Here is a 16717-nt window from a genome sequence, read left to right on the forward strand (position 1 = left end):
AGGGCTTGACGGCGCTCTGGTAAGGAAGTAGAACAATCCCCAGGAGCAGGGAGCGGGGTCTGAGGGTTCTGTGCGCCACACAGGGAGAAGCAGTTCCCTTACTGGGAATGCGCTGGGTAGACGCCATAAGGTTTCCCTGAGGGCAACAGTCCCAGCAGACCCCAGAGTGCTGCCACATTTACTGATACTGGAACAGAGAAGCCAGAGTGCAGCAAAACCCGGCACTGGCAGTGTGTTGTGATTTACCGTAAACTCTGAGGCTCTCTTGCTGTGTGACTGGGCATATGTTTTCTGGGACAAGCTGGTTGGTACCTGCTTGATGAGCCTTTCCCTCCCCAAAATCAGCACAGGTCCAAGTAGGGAGGGTCTCTGAAGTGTGGGTTTTGAAACATAGTCCCATCTGAGATAAAACTCTAGAGGGAGACAGCGTGGACACAGACAAGGTAAAGGTGGAGAGTGGACAGAAGCCTGAAACAAAGGAGGGGGTGCTTGATTGTGTGTGTCTGTGAGGGCACAAAATGACCACGCCAGCGACTAAAGAGCTGGGTGAAGCCATTTCCGCCTTTATCGCGCAGGTATACGCACAGATGAGCTAAACAGCGCCGCCAAGTGGACACCAGAGCCATTACACCAAGTCCCGCCCATCTACACCCTCGGGCGCGCACCCGTCCCCCGCCCCCGCCAGAAGACCAGCACAAATCCCTTGTCTATCAACTGTTCCTTTTCTTTGTTTCTGTTTTTGCTTCTGTTTTCTTTTTTCTCTTTCATGGGTAAAGAGAAATAGTATTTTTTCCTTTTAAAAAAAATTTTGTCTTTATTTTGAGAGAGAGAGAGAGAGAGAGAGAGAGAGAGAGAGAGAAACAGAGTGAGTGGGTGAGGGGCAGAGGGAGAGGGAGACAGAATGTGAGGCACGCTCCAGGCTCTGGGCTGTCAGTACAGAGCCTGATGCGGGGCTTGAACCCATGAACCAACCGTAAGATCATGACCTAAACTGAAGTAGGACGCTTAACTGACTGAGCCACCCAGGGGCCCCAGAAATATTTTTTTCTTAAAAGTTTTTATCATACTTTATTTTATTCTATTTTATTTAAAAATTTTTAACTTTTTTCCCTTTTTGTCTTTTCTATCAAGCTTCTTTCAAAAAACAGACTGAAATGCACCTTGGATCTAGCTTTCTTGATTTCATTTTTTGTTTTGCTTTGTTTACAATTTTTTACTTTTTACTTTTTATTTTATTATTTTTCTTCCCCTAAAATGACAAGATAGAGGAATTCACCCCAAAAGAAAGAACAGGAAGAAATGACAGCCAGGGATGTAATCAACACAGATATAAGTAAGATGTCTGAACCAGAATTTTAAACCACGATTGTAATACTAGCTGGGGTTGACAGAAGCATAAAAGACATCAGAGAGTCCCTTTCTGCAGAGATAAAAGAACTAAAATCTAGTGAGGTCAAAATTAAAAATGCTATAACCAAGATGAAATCTTGAATGGATACAGTGACAGCAAGGATGTATGAGCAGAGTAGTGAATCACTGATATAGAAGATAAAATCAAAGAAAATAATGAAGCAAAAAAAGAGGTAAAATGGGCAAAAGATCTTAACATAGGACTTAGAGAACTCAATAACTTATTAAAAAAAAGAATAACATTTGTATCATAGGAGTCCCAGAAGATGGAGAGAAAAAGGGGCAGAAGGTGTATGTGAACAAACTATAGCAGAAAACCTTCCTAACCTAATACAGGGCACAGACCTCAAATTCCAAGAAGCACAGAGAATTCCCATTAGATTCAACAAGAACCGACCATCAACATGGCATATTTTAGTAAATTCACAACATACTTGTCAATTTAGATGCATTTTATTTTTCTTTCCTGATTGCCATTGCTAGGGTTTCTAATACTATGTTTATTGAATAAAACTAGTAACAGTGGACATCCTTGTTTTGTTCCTGATGGTAAGGGAAAAGTTCTGTTTTTTACCATTGAGTGTACTATTAGCTGTGGTCTTTTCATATATGGTCTTTATTATTTTGTGGTATGTGCTCTCTAAATCTACTTTGTGTAGAATTTTATCATAAATGGATGTTGTTTTGTCAATTCTTTTTTGCATCTACTGAAATGATCATATAATTTTCATCCTTTCTCTTAGTGATAGGAGGTACCACACTGATGGAATTTTAAATACCGAACTACCCTTACATCCCAGGAATAAATACCACTTGATTATGGTGAATGATTTTTTAAAATGTATTGCTGGATTTGGTTAGCTAGCAGTATTTTATTAAGGATTTTTGCATCTATGTTCTTTAGAGATACTGAACTGTAGTTCACTTTTTTTGTGGTGTCATTTTTCTGGTTTTCATAATGCTGGCCTCAGAATAAATTTAGAAGTTTTCCTTCCTCATGTATTTTGTGGAATAGTTTGAGGAGAATAGGTATTAGCACTTCTTCAAATGTTTTGCAGAATTTGCCTGTGAAGTCATCTGGTTCTAGACTTTTGTTTGTTGAGAGTTTTTTGATTAGTGATTCAATTTCCTTACTAGTAACTGATCTGTTCAAATTTTCTGTTTCTTTTTGGTTTCAGTTTTGGTAGGTTTTGTTTCTAGGAATTTATCCATTTCTTCTAGGTTGTCCAACTTGCTGGCAAATAATTTTTAATAATATTCTCTTAGAATTGTTCGTATTTCTGTTGTTATTCCTCTTCTCTCATTGTTATTGTGTTTATCCTTTTTCTTGATGAGTCTGGCTAGAGGTTTATCAATTTTATTGATTTTTTTTCCAAAGACCCAGCTCTTGGTCCTGGTTTCTTGATCTTTCCTATTGTTCTTTTATTTTGTTTTTTTAGTTTCTGTATTATTCACTTCTGTTCTAATCTTTATTATTTACTTCCTTCTCCTGGTTTTGGACTTTCATAGTCCTTTTTTTTTTTTTAGCTTCATTAAATACAATGTTGTTTGAGATTTTTCTTGCTTCATGCGGCAGTCTGTACTGCTATAATATTTCCTCTAAGAACCACTTTTGCTGCATCCTGAAGACTTTGGATTATTGTGTTTTGATTTTCATTTGTTTCCTGTAACTTTTAATTTCTTCTTTGATTTGCTGTTTGACCCATTCATTGTTTAGTAGCATGTTCTTCAACCTCCATGTATTTGTCCTCTTTCCAGATTTTTTTTTTTGCGGCTGATTTCTAGTTTCACAGCACTGTGGTCTGAAAAGATGCATGATATCAGTTCAATCTTTTTGAATTTGCTGAGACTTGTTTTGTGACCTAATACGTGATCTAGTCTAGAGAATGTTTCATGTGCACTTGAAAAGAATATGAATTCTCCTGTTTTAGGATGGAATGTATCTACTATGTCTGCTAAATTCATCTAGCCCAGTGTGTCATTTAAAGCCACACTGTGATTTTCCACAGATGATATGTCCACTGATTTAAGTGGGGTGTTAAGTCCCCTACTATTACTGTACTAGTACCATTTAGTTCCTTTATGTTTGTAGTTAACTGTTTTATGTATTTGGGTGCTTCCATGTTAGGTCCATAACTGTTTACAATTTTTATATCCTCTTGTTGGAAAGTCCCCTTTATTATGATATAGGACCCTTCTTTATCTCTTGTTAGTCTTTGTTTTAATGCCTATTTTGTCCAATATAAGTATTGCTACTCCAGCTTTCTTTTGACATCTATTTGCAAGATAAATGTTTCTCCATATCCTTTCAGTCTGTTGGTGTCTTTAGGGCTTAAATGAGACTTTTGTAGGCATGGTCTTATTTTTTTATCCATTCCGTCACCCTATGTTTCTTGAATGGAGTGTTTAGTCTATTTACATTCAAAGTAAGTATCAATATATATGTATTTATTGCTATTTTGTTGTTTTGTTGTTGTGTCTATAGTTTTTCTCTGACCCTTTCTTATGCTGTTTCCTGGTTTGCTGGGGTTTTTTAGGAATATACTTGGATTCCTTTATTTGTTTTTAATGTTTATTTATTTTGAGAAAGGGAGGAAAGGAGGGAGGAAGGGAGCAAGGGGCAGAGAGAGAAAGAATCCCAAGCAGGCTCCGTGCTGCCACCTTGAGGTCCAATGCAGGCCTCAGTCTCACCAACCAAGAGATCATGACCTGAGCTGAAATCAAGAGTCAAAGCTTAATGGACTGAGCCACCCAGGCACCCCATCTATTACTGGTTCTTAATTTGTGATTATACAAACCATGGATTTGTATGACATATTGTGGATATAGCAGTCTATATTAGGTTAATGGTTGCTCTCAACAACATGTTTTAGATATATGGTATTATATTTTACATCCTTTTGTGATCCCTTTAACTGATTTTTACAAATATACTTATTTTTCATACTATCATTTATGGTCTTTCTTTTCCACTCAAAGAGCCCCTTTTACTATTGTTTGTAGGGCTGGTTTAAGAGTCATGAATTCCCTTGGTTCTTGTTTGTCTGAGAAACTTCCTCCCCTACTATTCTGAATGACAGGCTTGCTGGATAGAGTATTCAAGGCTGCAGACTTTTCCCTTTTAGCACTTTGAATATATCATGCCACTCCTTTCTGGCCTGCAAAGTTTCTGCTGAAAAATCCACTGATAGTCTTATGGGTTTTCCCTAGTATGCAATGGTTTTCTTTTCTTTTGCTGATTTTAACCTTCTCTCTTTATTACTACCTTCTGCAGTATTAATTACTATGTCTTGGTATGGACCTCCTGAGTTGATTTTTAGAGGGGATCTCTGTGCTTCCTGGATCTGGATGTCTGTTTCCTTCCCCAGATTACGGAAGTTTTCAGCTATTATTTCTTCAAATAAATTTTCTGTCTCCCACCATCCCTTTTCTTCTGGAATCTCTACAATGTGAATGTTCTTAACTTGACAGAGTCATTGAGTTCCTTAAAAGAAGTTCTCATTGCATCAGTTTTTTTTTTTCCTCATTTGTTCAGATTGGTTACTTTCCATTACTCTCTTCCAGACCATTAATTCGTTCCTCTGCTTCATCCACCCTGTTATTTATTCCATTAAGTACATTTTTAATTTCATTTATTGTGCTCTTCATCTCTCAGTAGTTCTTTTTTTTTTTATCTCTGTTAAGGGTCTGGTGCCCTCTACTCTTCTCAAGGCCAGTAAGTATCTTTATGATCAATACTTCACATTCTCTATAATGCATATAACTCATATCTGTTTCACTTAGGTCTCCTGCTATGGTTTGGTCTTATTCTTTCATTTGGGACACATTTCTCTGTCTCTTCATTTTGTCTGACTCTCTATGTGCGAGGAAGGTCAGCTACATTTTGAGGTCCTGCAATGCCCTGCAGAGCAGTGCCCTCAATTCCTCAGGACTGGGCACTTCGGGGGAGGGAGTGCCTCTGTGTGTTGCGTGTGACCTATTGTATTCTTTCTGTTTTTCCCTTCAGCCCAGTTCTCTGCAGTGGCTTTCTTGGCCTGCTGTGGGTAGTGTTTGGTCTTATGGGGGTGGGGTGCATTGGTCTGCCTGCTGAGTAAGACCTGGAGCCTCTGCTGTGGCAACTGAGATGGCTAAGTGTATCTGCATAGAGTGCTTGGGCAGGACATACATTTTTAACATGTTTCCCCTCAGGCTTTTGCAGAACCTGCCAGCCGTCCCTTGCAGCAAGGACTGATGCCTTGCAAACGGCACGTATTGGGGTGCTGGCAAGGACTGTGCAGCTCTTCTGGGGGAGGGACCTCACAGTGCTGGGGACTGAAGCAAGCGTGACTGAGGAGGGTGGATCCAATGAAACAAGCGGCCGGCTTCGGCATGCATAAGCAAGTTACATAGCAAGGGTTGGTGCCACACTGGTTCCCACAGGTATGTTTAAGCAGAGGGGTTGAGGGGTAGGGGGATGCGTCTCTGAGATCCCTGTCTCTCTGGATAAACACTGTGATGAGTAAATCACTCTCCCTTCTGTGTACCCCAGGCATTTTTCAAATTGCTGATTCTATGCTGTTTCTGTTCAGGCTGTTTGGAGTGCTGCCTCTTTAAAGGCAGGAACTCAGCTTCCTAAGGTTCTCCCAGTTCTCCCAGGACAGAGCCACAGATTTTTACAATTTTAGGCTTTATGTCCCACTGGCTGTAAGGGACTGGGTACATTTTTGCATACAGGAGAGAAGTAATTCTTGTTGCCAGAAGAACTGTGGCTATTTGTATTTTTCAAAATGTCTACAGATGGATTTCTTGACCTTTGCCACTCTACCAAGAGATGGAGTCTATTCCTCTCTCCTTTGAACCTAGGTGGGACTTTGTGACTGACTCTAACTGCCAGATATAAGATTAAGTCAGCCTTCAGAGGATCACAATCTCTGGATTTCAAACCAAAACAGTTAATGCAAAAGATGACACAAAGACAAGCTATCTCTATTAGTCTCTAACCAAACTGCAGATTCACAGGGAAAATAGATGTCAAGGTTTGATGATGTGTAAAAATGATTTGAAAGGTATTTTTCAAAGCTGCTGAAAGATGTGGAAAATAAAAAAGATAAAATAACCAATGGAAACATTGAAGTAACTATTATCTCCAGAAAAAAGCAAAAGTTATATCATAAAAGAAATGTAATCATGACTAAGTACATGACTTAGCAACAGGCATTATTTACAGAATCAAATTAATGAAAATATCAAACATGAAATTTAAGTAAAAATCATGACATCACTGAAAAATTGTTAGGAACGTTTGTCAAAGACAAAGATAACTAAAACTCTCATCAACAATAACAGAAGGCTGATATACCTAAAATGAGAGAATCTAGCGATGTATGTTGGCATTATATTTACATTATTCAGGAAGATGAAGGTAAATATTGGAGAAGGAGCTAAGAGAAGAAAACACAGTTGCCTCTGAAAAATATAAATTTATCTGTGTAAAGGTGGGAATGTGGAAAAGAAAACTGCCTTTTAATATCATTTGAAATTTTAAACTATATTATGCTTACTTTGATAAAAATAAGTAAAAATAAATATATACACATGAGGTTTTTGTTACAAATATACTTACTATGGAAATGCTGTTGAAGAAGGAGCTAAAACTGGAGGATTCTTCCAAAACTCATCCAAAAGACTCTGAATAATTTTTCCAAGATCTGAGTGCATTGTGAACTGAAAGTAACAGTTAATACAGGAAGATTAAAACCACTTTCAGAATTAAGTCTTATTAGGATAATGCCGTCCTAAAATTTAATCTTAAATCCACTTCTGCAAGTCAAGAATTAAATGAAAATCAAAGGATATTGTGTCAAATGACCCTATTAGCAATCTACAACTTAACAATATTTTCCTATAGAGTCAATACCATAAATCAGGTTAAAAATCTATTTTAACCAATAATGGAGCTAAAATATTTCCACACTTTTAAAAGTAATTTTAAGGTTCAAAGATCAATACTGACAGTACATTTAAGTTATAGTCCCTCACATCAATCACTTATTTATGTATCCTAAGAACTTTGAGGCATATTTGAATTTATCCCCTCCTGACAACTATGGAAGATCTACTATGAACCAAAGTTCTAAGATCAACAGGTCCTCATCACAGAAAAACAAATAACCTTCAGATCAATATTATCTATTAGATACAGTGACTTTTTGGGGGGGAATATTATTGATTCTAAATGATTTTAAAAGCATTCTAGATTTCTAAATATACAGTAGAAAAATAATACACCTGTTATACTACTCTGAAATAAATTATACTATATACATACATTGTTTACTAGTGGAGAGGTAACATAGACCCCTTGTTTATCCATTAAGTGATGTCGTATTGGTGGATAAACACTGATCACTGGTTTTTCCTGAGGAAATTGTGGAGGGAGCAATCTGTTAAATGTAGAACAGATGAAAAACAAAAAGACACGCATTATATTATATAGTCATTAATTCTAAAACAAAGTTAGTTAAAAGCAAATTGAATTTTCATACTTTAATTTTGGATCTATTTTTCACAGTAATAAGTGCTCTTATGGTTGTTGACTGAAAATATACAAAAGGATCTACTTAGGCAACAAGATCATAAGGTAAGTCAATTCGGTAAAACCTTCTTAATGTAGAATATGGATACACTGAGGTATAGAATATTCTTCACACCACGTCAATTAGTTGCTTTCAAACACAATAAACCAGGCCACGCAAGATCTCAGGTAAAAGTCAGATCAGGTTATTTGTACAAGGTGAGCCACAGGAACCCAGTCTGGCTATTGGCTGGCCTACAGGTTCTGACCATATAATTTTCTTGTGGTTTTCCTAATTTTGAAATGCTGCCAAGAATTATTTCAGCATCTACCAAATTTTTAAAGAGTGAATAGATAAAAGCATAAGTACTACAATTAAAACACTGTAGCTGTCATCATTGTGCCCATTAACACATCTCTCCCAAGTCTGAGGTCAATCACATGGTTTCAAGTAAAGAACAGTAAATTCTCAAAAAAAAAAAAAAAAAAGGGTGAAAATCTTAACCTTTCTGAACTACCATGAACGGTATACCAGAAACTTAACATCAGAGACTGAAGTCTTACAACATGGGATTTTACTGGACATGGATACTGATTTCCAAATCTCTCAAACTCAGAAGAATATATCCGTTTAAATGGTCTCTCTGTTCCCCTATTGGCTCAGAAAAGTATTTATTTTGTAGTACTGTCACAAAGAAAACTGGGTGCTTCATGGCTTTTCCTACTAGAGCATCTGATGAGAGACAAAACTACTTCATTTATATAGTCAAACACATTAAACTAGTTTGGTAAAAAAAAAAAAAAAAAAAAGGGCAATGAATGGTCTCTGAAGTACAACCAATCTGTGTTTCTAATCTTGACCATGCTGTTCATTACCTGTGTGTCTGTAATTTCAAAAAGCTCCTATATTTCAAGATAACCCAGCATCATGCTTGGTACCATTATACATTGACACATTCATTCACTTACTCAACTAGGATGTAACAAGGCCTTTTCCGAGCTGGCATTATGCTAGGCAGTGAGAACATGAAGATGAATATACCATGGCTCCTGTCTCGGGTTAGGTGCTTCCTACCTCGCCCACACACCCACTCCAGCGCCCGGTCCCCTACTGCCATCTGAGATAGTAGTAACAATACTTTCATGCTAATGACTAATAATTGCACTTATGGTTAAATGGTAATTGAGCAATCATTCTGTCCAATCTTTTCTCTCACGACTATAATTTTTAACTTAGTTTTTTAAATCAAATCAAATTGAGCTTGAACTTTCTGGCTGCTGTAGTATATCTGTTGCTGAAAACTAGAATATTTTAACTTGTTTTTTATTTAAAGGTGAATATCTAATAGTTTTCCATACATGATCCCTTTGATTGTCCTAATCATTCTTTCTCTTTCAGCCTACCTCCAGCTAAGACTAAGTAGAAATCAACAATATAATTATAGTACTAAAGATTATTACATCTTTTTTTTCTGCACTTCTTTCTTCTTATATAGTTTTTTCTTACGGCAATATCATTATAATAATGTCTTTAAAAAAATTTTTTTTCATGAAATTGCATTAACTTTAGAAGTTATGGTTACCAGAAAGGGAAAGTTTTAAGTAAGTTTACTTTAAACAATTTACTGCTAATAACTAAGAAACAAAATAATGAAAAGATTTTTAAACATACTATTACATAAAAATACAGGATACAATTCTACTCACATATTAATGTTAATTGTCAAGTTGTTTACGGTGAATGGCAACCTGTATTCCACATCTTTCTGTATTTCAGCTATACTGTAGGAGAAAATTTGAGAAAAAAAATTTACCTGAAGTTATAAAACCATTAATGTTAAAAAGAATGTTAAATATTTTCAGAGTCTACTAAAACTATTAATTTTAATCACAGAATCTAGATAGCCAATATAACTTGTATCTTGAGGGAAAAATGATCACAGAAAGATTTATCAAATAAGCAGGCAAAATATTCTGAGATATCCAAGTGTGTGATTGGGAGGGTACAGTGCAGATGTGAGGTAAAATGGCCAAGAAAAACTCATATTAATGCTACATTGATTTACTATCACTTTATCTAATTCATCATTCATAGAAGCAACTGTTATCCCTCTGGTTAACACAGGTCAACAAGACACCTGGGTTCTGATTATAACTCTGCCACTACTCAGCTATTCAGACAGCTAGAAACGTCTGGGTCCTACTACCTTACACTTAACAGTCTAGATGAGATGTTTCCTACAGTCTCATGACAGAGACTGCTGGCCATTTTCCTAAAACAAATATCCTCCCCTTCTTCCTACGTAAGAGAAGTCTGATTTTATTTGAGTAGCAATGGTCTAGCCTTTTTTGGTACTAGTTGTTGCTATAGACTTAACTTCCAGCCAACAAAATAGACATAGGGAGGTTGTCGGGTAGAACTGCTAGGAAAGCAAGCATCTAAAAGAGGGAACAACAACAACAACAACAAAACTGGTAAGAGTCTATTTGCCCTTCACCTGATAGCTGCACTTCCAACAGCCATACTGGACCGTCAGTGACTGTGAGAATGGAAGTCATACACCACAGAGAGCTGAGCAGAAAGAATGAAGTAGTTAGGGTCTTTAATGACAATGAAATTGTCAAACTGAACTTCTTTTTTGTGAGAGGAAAAAGTTTTATCTTGTGTAAATGAGTATTTTGGGAGTCTTTGCTGGTAGCAGCTGAACAGAATTGCCAAATAATATAATTTCCTTATACTTTAACATTCTATACTTAGAATTAATTTATTATTAATTGGAGGGATACATAATTACAATTACAATCTAGCAACCAAATCTTTTGGAAGCCCACTTCAAACCCTAATGAACATTCATAGTATTTTCAAAGGGAAAAATGTTTAGTAGTACTAATGAGTTAAGGTTAAGAAGAACCTGAATATTCTTTTAAAAAAAATTTTTTTTAACATTTATTTATTTTTGAGAGACAGAGAGACACAGATCATGAGCAGGGAAGGGGCAGAGAGACAGACACACAGAATCGGAAGCAGGTTCCCAGCTCTGACCTAGCTGTCAGCACAGAGCCTGACGTGGGGCTCGAACCCATGAACTGTGAGATCATGACCTGGGCCGAAGTCAGACGCTCAACCGACTGAGCCATCCAGGCACCCCAAGAAGAACCTGAATATTCAAAAAGACACGAAACTTTTTCAAGCATTAATACTGCTAAAGGATCTAGCATTTTACTTTTTGTTCTTTTGATTGCTTCAACTAAAGCTCTGTATCTGACATCCTTTGGAATCGGGTAAACACTGAGAAGAAACAGCTGAGGAGACTCAAAAAGATTTTGGTATCAGGACTTACACAGTTTTATAGAGGTTCCCCTTTGGAGCTCAGGTCTGGACTACAGGATACTGACAACGTCCTCAGCTGCAGGAACACTATATACCCAATTAAATGGCTTCAGTTTTCTAGTCCTCTACTTTATTTTAGGACTCTAAGGTGTAACTGCTTCAAGGGAATGCTGGTCACGAAAGCATCCATTAGTTTTAAGCTAGTAGAGCATCTTCATAATGAAAAGCATGACCTTCAAAGTGAGGCTGCCTGGGTTCAAATTCTCTCTCTAAACCATTTCCTTGTAGGATCATATGCAAACTATTTAACCAAAACCTGACCTCTCTAATGGAAAACAGGGATGTTAAAAGTACCTATCTACCTAAAACATTTGTTAGATTAAATGAGAGAATACATGTAAAGCCCTCCACAAAATACCATAATTGTTCAATACATGTTAGCTATTATTAAATATGCATTTTGAACATGCATCACAGTTGGAACCTGTCTAAATTTAGAGTACCTAAGTTTTAAGTCACTTTTTCAGTGTATTTTTATAAAAAGTAAATTAATTTGATTAAAATGATGTTCACTTAACTCACTGGCTAGTTTAATTTTCATCGTTCCAATGATTAAAGGGTTGACATAAAGTTTTGACAAATTTCCTTCACAAATGAGGTGTAATAGGTAACTGAAAGCAATACTCGTAATATTAGTGAGAGCTGAACTATGATTATTAAATTCCAACACAAGTTGGTCATGGTGATTGTTGGAGTTCAGGACATACTACTGCAACATGTGGCACTTTGATGTCTTGATTATTTTCAGCCAAAGGAGTTTGAGAAAATAGCAGAAGCAGGAATGTTCCTCTAACCTGCTCCCCTCCCATCCTCCTTCCCTGAAACATCATAAAACCGTCCCTTAACCCATCATTCTCCTCCATTACTGGGCACTCGTCATCAAACCCAGCATAAAATACTCAGGTCTAACTATTTCTTTGGGTCTTCACTTCCTCATTAAATTTTCCACCTCATGTAAAACTTCTACTAAATAAGATTATATGCTTTTCCCCTGTTAATCTGGCAATTTAATTTTCAGACCTAGCCAGATATCCTGAGAGAGCTGAAGACACCGTTTTCGTCCGTGCACTAGCTGCCCTTGAGGGAAGTGAATGCACCAGCATGTGGAGGGCAGGGCAGAAACATTTCTCAGGGTAGTGAATGGGAAGATGTGTGCAACAGCAGGTAGAACATTCTCTTTTCCCTGCTTGTTCCGACCAACAGTTAGTAATATCTGTGTCTGGGTAACACGGTGAGGTGGCTGCTAAGGCAGAAGGGCATTAGGAAGGGGTTGACTTCCAGGTAGCCTCCATTTCCAAAAGACAAATATCAGCTTGTCCCATACGGGAGGAAAAATTCTCTTTTTATTCATCATCAGAGGCAGGTTATGATAAACAGAGTTCAAGATCCACCAGCAAGTCAACAAGAAATCTCAAATACAGAAACAAACACATCAAAGACATCTGAACAAAACAAAACCATGCAAGGCAGGCACCAAACTCAACAAGCCCCAAATACAAAGACTTGAGGAAACAACGTTAACTGAACAAACAGAAGACTCCAAATTTCTGTAATTTAATATCCTTAGAGTAACAAAAGAAAACAACACTTGCATTCACACACAACATAGTTGACATGAAAATGAAAAATTAAGAAACTGGAAATTTAAAATAAATAGCTCAAATAAATGGTTCAGTGCTCTGTTTGGAAAATGTTTCCTACTACATTCTCTTCTTGAAGAAAACTGATACATTTTCACATATTAAAGGCTTTGGGAAATTCTAAAGCAAATGGATTTTGTTTTCTCAATCTGTTTGACATGGAGCAAGAATTTCACAGAACTCTTTGAACAGCGTTCTGTGGAACACAGGATAATGAAAGAGGGTGCAAAGAGCTAGAGAAACACAGAAGAAAGCACCTAACCTATAAAAGGGTGGGGTGGTACGGTCTTCAGGGAAATAAAATAGTATCTGAATTGTAGTTAAAAGTCAAGTAAGAGTTAACATCTAGGAAAGAGAATCAGGGAAACAAAGTGGATACTGATACTCTACACAGAAGAAAACACCATGGGAAAAACTTCAGGTATGAAATAACACTGGGTCTCTAAGTCTTCATATCCTTTGTCATTAAAAATTTCACTAAAAAGAAAAAGAGAGGCCCAAAATGGAGACACTTAGGCCAAGTCACCACACTAGAGCTTAAACCTAACTGTAGCTTCAGCCTCCTCAGAAACTTGTCTTAAGCAGTCAGGAATTTTCTGAAGAGCACTAAATCAAGTGATCTGTTACATGCCCCCCACCTAATTAGACTCCCTACCCTTAACCCCTAAGGCAATGTGACCCTGCCTGGTACAATCCTTTCTTTTATTTTGCTAGTAACTTCTTTTCTCCTCCATCCTTCCTATAAAAGCCTTCCCTTTTGTACAACTACTGGGAGCTCCCCTTATTTGCCAGATGGGATACTGCCTAATTCATATATCATTTAGTGAAGCAAACTGAATCTTCAAAATTTACTTGGTTTTGAATTTGAGCTCGGACCTAACTGGTTTCCAGCACAGGGTTATCAAGTCAGTCTAGACAGACAAGAGGCTCTAAGAGAACTTCACACTTGGTTCAGTCTACAATCTCATATTGAAATCCCTTCCCCAGTTCCAGTCAGTCTGCAGTCCCCACTGACTAGCACTGGCTGGTTGGGTACTTTCCCCAATTTCCCCCAGTCTCCATTTATTAGAGTTTGCTGGTTAGCCTACATTAAGAACTGGTGGGGGCCACTGGCGCGGGTTGGTCTGGATCTTACTGAAGAGCCAGACTGGGCCTGATTTTAGCTGGACTAGGTCCAGTGTGAGGCCTCTGGTGTTATTTTAAATAATGGCTAATTGATAATGAAAGTCTCAGAAGCCAGAAATAAGGCCTCAAACACTGGTGGCCATGGGCCAAGCATTTAAGTTCAAATGCTATTAGAGCACTCACCACCTCAAGAAGACTTCTGGGATAGAATAATTTGGTCACATTAATGGGTTAGAGAACTGACACTAGGCCACCCACCAACCTCAAGCAATTTCTATGCAATGAGGTAAAACACCCCACAGTTCCCTATCCCATGGCATGTCTCTTTTAGTTATTAGTTTGACTCTGAGAAACTCATAGGCTTAGCTAAAAAGTGGGATCTTTTATATCTAAAGTTGACCAGGCCACCTTCTGGCATACACCTGCTTACTGTAGGTCTAAAAGCTGGTTTCTCAGAAATTGCAAATATTTAGTCAAATGGAAAGATCTTACTAAAACCAACCTAGAATTACAATAGCCATTATGGTAAATATTCCGGTTAGAGAAATAATTTAAGAAGTGCACTTGAAGAACACTTCAAAGTGTTCTCAAATAGAATGGGATACCTATTTTAATTGGTAGGCAGAATGTTTTAAAATTCCAAAGGTTTCAATTCACTGCAAAAGGACAATGAAAAAGAAAGGCCCCTAAAATAAGACTAACATATAAGACTGACATTAATTCCTAAGGCCCTCCTCTCTCCATTTGAATACTCTTTCTAGGAATGCTCTTTCTGAATTGCCTTTCCATTCTGAAGAGACTATTGGTTACTTTTTAAGATAAAGACCATTCCAGGATGCAAGGTCACTCCTGGTTAAAGGCCAAACTAAAGGCCAGACTTAAATAATTTCTTAAACCCATAGGCGATTCTCAAAAAATTCTGTGAATAAATTCCCTACAGAGCCCAGTACAGAGGAAAAAAAAAAATTCCCTTCCTTTCCAAACCCAGAACAATTGATTACAGATCCTTGTTCTCCCAGGGAGAGCTACTGCCCTCTTGATTGTTTCGTTCTACATCCAAAGAATTTGGCTTGGCTTTCAGCCTGCCTGGAGCACCCAGGTTCTAGATCTTGTAAAGACAGTATCTTTTGCGCCCTCTGAGGATGTGGCTAGGGTCCATGAAGTTGTTTAAAACTGCCACAAATATCAACTGTATGTCCTGGCTGAGATTTGACAAGACACTTGAAAGGATTTACTAACTCTCTGATCAGAAATTTGGCCAAATTAGAAGCTGATATTTAGAGCCTGAAAAGAACTTTTTTGTTTTTTTAAGGACTTCTCTAAGCTAAATGTACGCAGAAGAGGAGAAAAAACACTCAAACTTAAGGGGATGAGCATGAGTGTCCTTTGATATCATTTAGGTGGCAACCTAATTCTTTGAGGAATTAAAAACAGCTACACTTGTTTTATAAACATGTTACCACCTTATACCTGTTGGAAGAGCTAAAATCAAAAAGACAAGAAATAAGTACTGGTGAGGATGTGGTGAAAAAGGAACTTTCATGCACTGTTGAGAACATAATTGGTACAGCCATGGTGGGTATGGAGGTTCCCCCAAAAAGTAAAAACAGGAATCACATTTGATCCAATAATTCCACTACTGGGTATTTCCAAAGAAAACAAACACTAATGTGAAAAGACATATGCACCCTGGTTTACTGAAGCATTATTTATAGTAGTCAAAACACGGAAGCAATCTTAGTGTCCACTGACAGATGGATAAGGAAGATGTGGTACATGTATACAAGGGAATGTTACTCAGCCGTAAAAAAAAAAAAAAAAAAAAAAAAAGAAATCTTGCCATCTGAGACAACATGGACCAAGAGATTATTATGGTAAATGAAGTCAGATTGAGAAAGATAAATTTCGCATGATTTCATTTATATGTGGAATCTAAAAGGCAAATGAATTTAAAAAAAAAAAAGCAGAATAAGACCTTTAAATACCCAGAAATAATAGGAGCCAGATGGAGGGAGGGTGGGAGAATGGGTAAAATGCATGAAGAGGAGTGAAAGGCTTCCAGTTTTGGAATGACTAAGTCATGAGGATAAAAGACAATATTGTCGATGATATTATAATAGTGTTTTATGGTGACAGTTGGCAGCTACGCTTGTGGTGAGCATAGAATCAGGTATAGAGAGGCCGAATCATCATGTTGGAAACCTGAAGTTAATGTAACATTATGTGTTAACTACACTCAAAAAATGTTTTTAAAGTGTAAGCCTTCACACTTTCATACTATATTAAAATTTAGCCCTAAAATTAAGAAAACCTGAGATGCAGCTTTAAAAAAAAAAACAACTAGTGAATTTTGTGTTTTTGCATTTATATTCACGGTGTAAGGATGCAGGTTTGAGACAATAGAAGGGCACACATTGCCCAAGGCAAGAGGGACCACCCTTGTAATACCCTTAACATTCCTAAGGGCAGGTCTATTGCTTAAGGCTAGTTACACCCCATGTGAGGGTCCTGGGTCCTGGGTCTACTCTGTGATTGGTTAACACTCTAAATGTTGTAATTGGATAAACCTGTCAATAATAATTGGATTCCTGTAACTCC

General features: G+C 37.4%; 1 protein-coding gene across 1 annotated transcript in view; it reads right to left on the bottom strand.

The window, feature by feature from the left end:
* Positions 1-16717, bottom strand: part of VPS37A (VPS37A subunit of ESCRT-I) — a 43544-nt gene that overhangs the window by 15459 nt on the left and 11368 nt on the right. The window contains exons 2-4 of the mRNA XM_029935102.1: positions 9671-9745; positions 7718-7832; positions 7013-7113 (exon numbers count right to left, since the gene is read on the bottom strand). Of these exons, the coding sequence (XP_029790962.1) occupies positions 7013-7113; positions 7718-7832; positions 9671-9745 (291 nt within the window). The remainder of the gene's footprint in view (positions 1-7012; positions 7114-7717; positions 7833-9670; positions 9746-16717) is intronic.

The sequence above is a fragment of the Suricata suricatta genome, chromosome 1, assembly GCF_006229205.1.
Source record: "Suricata suricatta isolate VVHF042 chromosome 1, meerkat_22Aug2017_6uvM2_HiC, whole genome shotgun sequence".
Classification (NCBI taxonomy): domain Eukaryota; kingdom Metazoa; phylum Chordata; class Mammalia; order Carnivora; family Herpestidae; genus Suricata; species Suricata suricatta.